This window comes from Protomyctophum bolini, assembly GCF_963924005.1.
Source record: "Protomyctophum bolini genome assembly, chromosome: 15".
Classification (NCBI taxonomy): domain Eukaryota; kingdom Metazoa; phylum Chordata; class Actinopteri; order Myctophiformes; family Myctophidae; genus Protomyctophum; species Protomyctophum bolini.
The window spans coordinates 76,529-87,500 of NC_137876.1; the positions used below are offsets into that span (position 1 = coordinate 76,529).

The 10,972-nt window shown below is 37.3% G+C and overlaps 1 protein-coding gene across 1 annotated transcript in view; it reads right to left on the reverse strand.

The window, feature by feature from the left end:
* Nucleotides 1-10,972, reverse strand: part of LOC308329451 (calpain-1 catalytic subunit-like) — a 41,785-nt gene that overhangs the window by 23,507 nt on the left and 7,306 nt on the right. The window contains exons 3-8 of the mRNA XM_080783758.1: nt 8,917-9,166; nt 8,389-8,458; nt 7,723-7,841; nt 3,441-3,574; nt 1,286-1,460; nt 529-603 (exon numbers count right to left, since the gene is read on the reverse strand). Coding sequence (XP_080639884.1) covers nt 529-603; nt 1,286-1,460; nt 3,441-3,574; nt 7,723-7,841; nt 8,389-8,458; nt 8,917-9,153 — 810 coding nt within the window. The 5' untranslated portion in view covers nt 9,154-9,166. The remainder of the gene's footprint in view (nt 1-528; nt 604-1,285; nt 1,461-3,440; nt 3,575-7,722; nt 7,842-8,388; nt 8,459-8,916; nt 9,167-10,972) is intronic.

A 10,972-nucleotide genomic window follows, 5' to 3' on the forward strand; every position in this document is an offset into this window, starting at 1 on the left:
GCACAGCCGTTCACTTCCTTGTTTACAGCCCGACAAAACTGTCTATTATTCTGAATTAAAGCATCTCGTTTGGAATATTAACACTTCTAGAGAGAGATCAGATGTGACAGTGGAATATAAACGCTTCTACAGAGACTGTAGATGTGACAGTGGAATATAAACACTTCTAGAGAGAGATCAGATGTGACAGTGGAATATAAACACTTCTACAGAGAGATCAGATGTGACAGTGGAATATAAACATTTCTAGAAAGAAATCAGATGTGACAGTGGAATATAAACGCTTCTACAGAGACTGTAGACGTGACAGCGAGAGGAAGTAATGGAATATTCTACCTCCCGGTTTTGGGGGGAAATGGAAGGCTTTTCAGAGAAAAGGCACTCTAGTGCTTTTAAGTTCTGGCACACAAAAAGTGTTAAAAGACATGAACAAAAGACGAGATTTCCCATATTGGCACAGCCAGGGTTAAGCTTCTAGATACAAGAAATGTAGAATTTGGCATAGAATGTGTTAAGGTCAAAGGTTACCTGTTTGATGCCAGTGACAGTGTAGGCGTGGCCGTCCACCAATCCGTTGGTTGACACTGTGTTGTCAGAGGTCTCCTGTACCAATAAAGTTATTTATTATTGAACACTGTGTTGTCAGAGGTCTCCTGTAACAATAAAGTTATTTATTATTGAACACTGTGTTGTCAGAGGTCTCCTGTAACAATAAAGTTATTTATTATTGAACACTGTGTTGTCAGAGGTCTCCTGTAGCAATAAAGTTATTTATCAATAAACATTGTCTCCTGTACGAATACAAGACAAGATATTGATCATTAAACCATAGATTATGTATCATCAACACATAAACATCCCAAACCGATCAGGGATCTCACACACAGCTATAGAGTCCCTAGACTTACGCCCTGTGGAGTCCACTTTATGTAGACTCAGATAGTAGACTTAGGTTAGCATTGTTATTTTAGACAGACTTATAGCTCGTCTAAAATTGCACTAGAATTGCATTTTATGTAGTCATAGCACTTTATAGTACACATGTATATTGTATGATATATAATATTTGTTACGTTCTTAGTTTATACATGATTCATGATAACTACTTTTGATATACCGGTATGTGATGTGATGTATGCCATGCTTTTGTTTTTGCTTAAATGTAAGTCGCTCTGGATCAAGAGTGTCTGCTAAATGTCTAAATTGTGTATAGAACAGCTATAGAGTCCCTAGACTTACGCCCTGTGGAGTCCCTATAGAACAGCTATAGAGTCCCTAGACTTACGCCCTGTGGAGTCCCACAGCCCATCAGGGCTTTAGACTTGGCAGCTCTCTGCATCAGTTGGAAGAGGTTAGGAGGAGCTTCGTTGAGCTGGAAACAGATGTGAACGCCTCCGGTGAAATCCACCAGGGCCTCGGCAGGGGTTCCTGCCGTCATGTCTGCATAGGAGCCACACACCCTGAATACATAGAATACATACAATAACACTCTGAATACATACAATAACACCCTGAATACATAGAACAATGATTACAACACCCTGCTGTCAAATGGCTGAAGTTGTCCTTAGAGTAAACTCACTTTGCGTAGGTCTTCTCCAACACAGTAAACTAGTAAACTCACTTTGCGTAGGTCTTCTCCAACACAGTAAACTAGTAAACTCACTTTGCGTAGGTCTTCTCCAGCAGAGTAAACTAGTAAACTCACTTTGCGTAGGTCTTCTCCAACACAGTAAACTAGTAAACTCACTTTGCGTAGGTCTTCTCCAACACAGTAAACTAGTAAACTCACTTTGCGTAGGCCTTCTCCAACACAGTAAACTAGTAAACTCACTTTGCATAGGTCTTCTCCAACACAGTAAACTCACTTTGCGTAGGTCTTCTCCAGCACAGTAAACTAGTAAACTCACTTTGCGTAGGTCTTCTCCAGCACAGTAAACTACTAAACTCACTTTGCGTAGGTCTTCTCCAACACAGTAAACTAGTAAACTCACTTCGCGTAGGTCTTCTCCAGCACAGTAAACTAGTAAACTCACTTTGCGTAGGCCTTCTCCAACACAGTAAACTAGTAAACTCACTTTGCGTAGGTCTTCTCCAGCACAGTAAACTAGTAAACTCACTTTGCGTAGGTCTTCTCCAGCACAGTAAACTACTAAACTCACTTTGCGTAGGTCTTCTCCAACACAGTAAACTAGTAAACTCACTTTGCGTAGGTCTTCTCCAACACAGTAAACTAGTAAACTCACTTTGCATAGGTCTTCTCCAGCACAGTAAACTAGTAAACTCAGTTTGCATAGGTCTTCTCCAACACAGTAAACTAGTAAACTCACTTTGCGTAGGTCTTCTCCAGCACAGTAAACTAGTAAACTCAGTTTGCATAGGTCTTCTCCAACACAGTAAACTAGTAAACTCACTTTGCATAGGTCTTCTCCAACACAGTAAACTAGTAAACTCACTTTGCGTAGGTCTTCTCCAACACAGTAAACTAGTAAACTCAGTTTGCATAGGTCTTCTCCAGCACAGTAAACTAGTAAACTCAGTTTGCATAGGTCTTCTCCAACACAGTAAACTCACTTTGCGTAGGTCTTCTCCAGCACAGTAAACTAGTAAACTCACTTTGCGTAGGTCTTCTCCAGCACAGTAAACTACTAAACTCACTTTGCGTAGGTCTTCTCCAACACAGTAAACTAGTAAACTCACTTCGCGTAGGTCTTCTCCAGCACAGTAAACTAGTAAACTCACTTTGCGTAGGCCTTCTCCAACACAGTAAACTAGTAAACTCACTTTGCGTAGGTCTTCTCCAACACAGTAAACTCACTTTGCGTAGGTCTTCTCCAGCACAGTAAACTAGTAAACTCACTCTGCGTAGGTCTTCTCCAGCACAGTAAACTAGTAAACTCACTTTGCGTAGGCCTTCTCCAACACAGTAAACTAGTAAACTCACTTTGCGTAGGTCTTCTCCAGCACAGTAAACTAGTAAACTCACTTTGCGTAGGTCTTCTCCAGCACAGTAAACTACTAAACTCACTTTGCGTAGGTCTTCTCCAACACAGTAAACTAGTAAACTCACTTTGCGTAGGTCTTCTCCAACACAGTAAACTAGTAAACTCACTTTGCATAGGTCTTCTCCAGCACAGTAAACTAGTAAACTCAGTTTGCATAGGTCTTCTCCAACACAGTAAACTAGTAAACTCACTTTGCGTAGGTCTTCTCCAACACAGTAAACTCACTTTGCGTAGGTCTTCTCCAGCACAGTAAACTAGTAAACTCACTCTGCGTAGGTCTTCTCCAGCACAGTAAACTAGTAAACTCACTTTGCGTAGACCTTCTCCAACAGAGTAAACTAGTAAACTCACTTTGCGTAAGCCTTCTCCAGCAGAGTAAACTAGTAAACTCACTTTGCGTAGGTCTTCTCCAACAGAGTAAACTAGTAAACTCACTTTGCGTAAGCCTTCTCCAGCAGAGCGGGCCAGAACTCGTTGGGCGTAACGGAGTGGACGAAGATCAGTCTGCCGTCGATGGTTGGTAGTTTGTCATCAATGATCACGTCCACCCACTTCCCAAACCTCCAGAACTGTAAACATGGTAGTTTGTCATCAATGATTGATAACGTCCACTAAATGAAACATGGTAGTTTATCTGTCCACAATTTGCAACACAAATAATAGGTTTTGTTTTTTAAATGTTGAATCTAGAGTTGCAACAGCAGCCTTTTGACAGCCTGTACTTCCAAACAGAACAGTCCTATAATGTGATTGTATTAAACAACAGAACAGTCCTATGATGTGATTGTATTAAATAACAGAACAGTCGTATAATGTGATTGTATTAAATAACAGAACAGTCCTATGATGTGATTGTATTAAATAACAGAACAGTCCTATAATGAGATTGTATTAAACAACAGAACAGTCCTATGATGTGATTATATTAAATAACAGAACAGTCCTATGAGGTGATTGTATTAAACAACAGAACAGTCCTATGATGTGATTGTATTAAATAACAGAACAGTCCTATGAGGTGATTGTATTAAACAACAGAACAGTCCTATGATGTGATTGTATTAAATAACAGAACAGTCCTAAAATGTGATTGTATTAAATAACAGAACAGTCCTATATGAGGTGATTGTATTAAACAACAGAACAGTCCTATGATGTGATTGTATTAAATAACAGAACAGTCCTATAATGTGATTGTATTAAATAACAGAACAGTCCTATGATGTGATTGTATTAAATAACAGAACAGTCCTATGATGTGATTGTATTAAATAACAGAACAGTCCTATGATGTGATTGTATTAAATAACAGAACAGTCCTATAATGTGATTGTATTAAATAACAGAACAGTCCTATAATGTGATTGTATTAAATAACAGAACAGTCCTATGATGTGATTGTATTAAATAACAGAACAGTCCTATGATGTGATTGTATTAAATAACAGAACAGTCCTATAATGTGATTGTATTAAATAACAGAACAGTCCTATAATGTGATTGTATTAAATAACAGAACAGTCCTATAATGTGATTGTATTAAATAACAGAACAGTCCTATGATGTGATTGTATTAAATAACAGAACAGTATGATGTGATTGTATTAAATAACAGAACAGTATGATGTGATTGTATTAAATAACAGAACAGTATGATGTGATTGTATTAAATAACAGAACAGTCCTATAATGTGATTGTATTAAATAACAGAACAGTCCTATGATGTGATTGTATTAAATAACAGAACAGTCCTATGATGTGATTGTATTAAATAACAGAACAGTCCTATGATGTGATTGTATTAAATAAAAGAACAGTCCTATAATGTGATTGTATTAAATAACAGAACAGTCCTATGATGTGATTGTATTAAATAACAGAACAGTCCTATAATGTGATTGTATTAAATAACAGAACAGTCCTATAATGTGATTGTATTAAATAACAGAACAGTCCTATGATGTGATTGTATTAAATAACAGAACAGTCCTATGATGTGATTGTATTAAATAACAGAACAGTCCTATGATGTGATTGTATTAAATAACAGAACAGTCCTATAATGTGATTGTATTAAACAACAGAACAGTCCTATAATGTGATTGTATTAAATAACAGAACAGTCCTATAATGTGATTGTATTAAATAACAGAACAGTCCTATGATGTGATTGTATTAAATAACAGAACAGTCCTATAATGTGATTGTATTAAATAACAGAACAGTATGATGTGATTGTATTAAATAACAGAACAGTCCTATGATGTGATTGTATTAAATAACAGAACAGTATGATGTGATTGTATTAAATAACAGAACAGTCCTATAATGTGATTGTATTAAATAACAGAACAGTCCTATAATGTGATTGTATTAAATAACAGAACAGTCCTATAATGTGATTGTATTAAATAACAGAACAGTCCTATGATGTGATTGTATTAAATAACAGAACAGTCCTATAATGTGATTGTATTAAATAACAGAACAGTCCTATGATGTGATTGTATTAAATAACAGAACAGTCCTATGATGTGATTGTATTAAATAACAGAACAGTCCTATGATGTGATTGTATTAAATAACAGAACAGTCCTATGATGTGATTGTATTAAATAACAGAACAGTCCTATAATGTGATTGTATTAAATAACAGAACAGTCCTATAATGTGATTGTATTAAATAACAGAACAGTATGATGTGATTGTATTAAATAACAGAACAGTCCTATAATGTGATTGTATTAAATAACAGAACAGTCCTATAATGTGATTGTATTAAATAACAGAACAGTATGATGTGATTGTATTAAATAACAGAACAGTCCTATAATGTGATTGTATTAAATAACAGAACAGTCCTATGATGTGATTGTATTAAATAACAGAACAGTCCTATAATGTGATTGTATTAAATAACAGAACAGTCCTATGATGTGATTGTATTAAATAACAGAACAGTCCTATGATGTGATTGTATTAAATAACAGAACAGTCCTATGATGTGATTGTATTAAATAACAGAACAGTCCTATGATGTGATTGTATTAAATAACAGAACAGTCCTATAATGTGATTGTATTAAATAACAGAACAGTCCTATAATGTGATTGTATTAAATAACAGAACAGTATGATGTGATTGTATTAAATAACAGAAGTCCTATAATGTGATTGTATTAAATAACAGAACAGTCCTATAATGTGATTGTATTAAATAACAGAACAGTATGATGTGATTGTATTAAATAACAGAACAGTCCTATAATGTGATTGTATTAAATAACAGAACAGTCCTATGATGTGATTGTATTAAATAACAGAACAGTCCTATAATGTGATTGTATTAAATAACAGAACAGTATGATGTGATTGTATTAAATAACAGAACAGTCCTATAATGTGATTGTATTAAATAACAGAACAGTCCTATGATGTGATTGTATTAAATAACAGAACAGTCCTATGATGTGATTGTATTAAATAACAGAACAGTCCTATGATGTGATTGTATTAAATAACAGAACAGTCCTATGATGTGATTGTATTAAATAACAGAACAGTCCTATAATGTGATTGTATTAAATAACAGAACAGTCCTATGATGTGATTGTATTAAATAACAGAACAGTCCTATGATGTGATTGTATTAAATAACAGAACAGTCCTATGATGTGATTGTATTAAATAACAGAACAGTCCTATAATGTGATTGTATTAAATAACAGAACAGTCCTATGATGTGATTGTATTAAATAACAGAACAGTCCTATGATGTGATTGTATTAAATAACAGAACAGTCCTATAAGCTGTAGAGAAAGCTTGACGTATCCTCTTTCATTCTGCATTAACACTCTGTGAGGTCTTAGTAGCCAATAAAATCACAGGAGGCAGTAGCCAATAACATCACAGGAGAAAAAAAAAATGTATTTTTGACCTGAATTCAGCTTGTGTGTACAGTAGGTACAGTAGGTGACCTTAATCACTATAAACACTCCCGTTTCTACTACTGTGGACTCTTACAATAGAGCGTCGCAGTCCCTCCCCCTTTCAGAACAACGAGTGGACCAGGAAATGAATCCCAATGCATTTTGCCCATAGGCTTTTCCTAAAGTATTTATTTAAAGACGGTTACGCCGCGGACAAAGCCAAGTCGGATCGTGACAAATCATGACAATGAACACAATGTTTTGGGCCGGTCAAATAATTTATAAGAAGAAAAACAACAAAAAAAGTGTTGTAACCTGCCGTTTTTTCTACTTTCTAATTATTTGTTTGGACCAAAACATTGTGTTTATTGTCATGATTTGTCACGACAAGAGTTGGCTTTGTCCACGGCGTAAACGTCTTTAAATAAATACTTTCTGAAAAGTCTATGAGGAAAATGAACGGCGACTTCTTTTACGGGTCTCTCGAGGGGGCGGGACTGCGACGCTCTATACTACTAGTACCTTACATCAGTCATGTGACCTTATACATCAGTCATGTGACCTTACATCAGTCATGTGACCTTACATTAAGCGTTTGTTTCAGTATAAACCCTGAAATGAAACAGTCCACAGTATAAACAGAGGGGGGTGTTGCCCTGAAATGGAACAGTCCACAGTATAAACAGAGGGGGGTGTTACCCTGAAATGGAACAGTCCACAGTATAAACAGAGGGGGGTGTTACCCTGAAATGGAACAGTCCACAGTATAAACAGAGGGGGGTGTTACCCTGAAGTGGAACAGTCCACAGTAGTCCTGGTCAAAGCTCTGCTCCAGAGGAACCACCTGCTCCAGGATGTGGTTCTGGAACGTCAGAGCTCCGATGGACGCCAGAAACCAGCAGTTCCCTGATTGGATAATAATACATATAATAAACCAGCAGTTCCCTGATTGGATAATAATACATATACTAAACCAGCAGTTCTCTGATTGGATAATAATAAATATAATAAACCAGCAGTTCTCTGATTGGATAATAATAAATATAATAAACCAGCAGTTCCCTGAAAGCACAGTTTAGTAGTCACAATATGACTGAAAGTACACTTACAATGTAGTCACAATATGACTGAAAGTACACTTACAATGTAGTCACAATATGACTGAAAGTACACTTACAATGTAGTCACAATATGACTGAAAGTACACTTACAATGTAGTCACAATATGACTGAAAGTACACTTACAATGTAGTCACAATATAACTGAAAGTACACTTAAAATGTAGTCACAATATGACTGAAAGTACACTTACAATGTAGTCACAATATGACCAGGGCCAGCAGTCAGCTTTATTTCCCTCCCTCTTGACATATAATAGCGACATGTGTTTTTTCAGAATCCTGAATTAGAAGACACTCAGTTCTCAATGGGTTAACAGTTCAGTTCACTTACCTACTATTCCTTGGCCAAAGTCAAACCTGGACACTCCCTCTACGATGAACTCTGGGTTTGGAACAATGCTCTGAAACAGAGCAAGACAGGATGTCAAAACCAGAGTTAAATGCTCTGAAACAGAGCAAGACAGGATGTCAAAACCATGGGTATAATATAATCATTATAGTCCATAGATCTTACCCTGGGTCTCATAATCATCATTATAGTCCATAGATCTTACCCTGGGTTTCATATCATCATTATAGTCCATAGATCTTTCCCTGGGTATCATATCATCATTATATTCCATAGATCTTACCCTGGGTATCATATCATCATTATATTCCATAGATCTTACCCTGGGTCTCATATCATCATTATATTCCATAGATCTTACCCTGGGTCTCATAATCATCATTATATTCCATAGATCTTACCCTGGGTCTCATAATCATCATTATATTCCATAGATCTTACCCTGGGTCTCATATCATCATTATATTCCATAGATCTTACCCTGGGTCTCATATAGTCCATAGATCTTACCCTGGGTCTCATCCACACCACCCTGGCCAGGTCTGTAGGGCTGAGCAGGTCCTGGCCGATGGAGTTGCGGTCGGGGGTGAACATGTCGTCGATGTAGCGGACCCCTCGGGCCAGACAGTACTGGGTGAGCTGCTGGTAGTTCTGCTGGAGAAACATCTCCGGGTTGGACAGGCTGCCTCGGCCCTCCTGCTTGTTACGCTCCTCCATGATGCTCATGCACACTCCTGGAGTATTCATCTCTGCTGCTGGCCTGGAAGACACGGAGGACATGGTGAGAACACGGAGGACATGGAGAGAACATGGAGGATTTTTTACAGCCCAAAATGCTTCCATTGACTTTCATTGCGTTGAATGATTGACAGCTAGCTGCCAAGACACGCCTGCTTGGTTTACTTGCCATTGGGGCTAAAATCTCTCAGCCCCGACGCGCGCGCACGTGGGTGTGCGTGCGTGCATGCATACTGTTATTATTAATGACAGTATAAGAGCAGCTATCTGTACATACAAATACAAACAATGTTCAGTGGAGTGTTTGTTGTGGGCATGCACTTCTGTTGTTGTGGACCATTTGCTGTAACAAAGTATAGGCCTGTAGTTATGTAGTAGTGTCATTGCTGTACTTTGGTATCTGGAATATGATGCTATTGCTGCAGGTTGAACTAGTTGGTATAGCATAGTGTAATAGATTTTCTGAGTAGCACTGCATGGGTACTGGGTTGTTGTGGAATGTGATGCTGATGCTGTTGTTGCTGTAGAGACCAGTATTCTGATGCTGTAGTATAGGGTGAACAATGAATAGCATGTTTTTGTATTGAGTTGTACTGTAATTCTGCAAACTGTTAATAAATCAATCAATCAATCAGCGTATACTATCGTATATTGGCCCGTAGCATAAGATTTTCCACCCAACATCACCAAGAGCCGCTACTGGAGTTAGAGAGTAGTCTACACTGGGTTCATACTGGAGTTAGAGAGTAGTCGACACTGGGTTCATACTGGAGTTAGAGAGTAGTCTACACTGGGTTCATACTGGAGTTAGAGAGTAGTCTACACTGGGTTCATACTGGAGTTAGAGAGTAGTCTACACTGGGTTCATACTGGAGTTAGAGAGTAGTCTACACTGGGTTCATACTGGAGTTAGAGAGTAGTCTACACTGGGTTCAGGGCTGCACTTTGACAGAGTAAAACTATCCCACACGTCATGTGGAGTTGTAAAACGTTATGCAACTCACGCATGCTTTCTACGAGGTTTCTACGAGCAGTACACCACACACCACACATTGTGTTTACGGACTGTAAACTGTACACATTTATACCACAAAGCATCAACATAAACTTCACACTGACTGTAAAGTGTACACATTTATACCACAAAGCATCAACATAAACTTCACACTGACTGTAAACTGTACACATTTATACCACAAAGCATCAACATAAACTTGACTGTAAACTGTACACATTTATACCACAAAGCATCAACATAAACTTCACACTGCCTGTAAACTGTACACATTTATACCACAAAGCATCAACATAAACTTCACACTGCCTGTAAACTGTACACATTTATACCACAAAGCATCAACATAAACTTCACACTGCCTGTAAACTGTACACATTTATACCACAAAGCATCAACATAAACTTCACACTGACTGTAAACTGTACACATTTATACCACAAAGCATCAACATAAACTTGACTGTAAACTGTACACATTTATACCACAAAGCATCAACATAAACTTCACACTGACTGTAAACTGTACACATTTATACCACAAAGCATCAACATAAACTTCACACTGCCTGTAAACTGTACACATTTATACCACAAAGCATCAACATAAACTTCACACTGCCTGTAAACTGTACACATTTATACCACAAAGCATCAACATAAACTTCACACTGCCTGTAAACTGTACACATTTATACCACAAAGCATCAACATAAACTTCACACTGACTGTAAACTGTACACATTTATACCACAAAGCATCAACATAAACTTGACTGTAAACTGTACACATTTATACCACAAAGCATCAACAT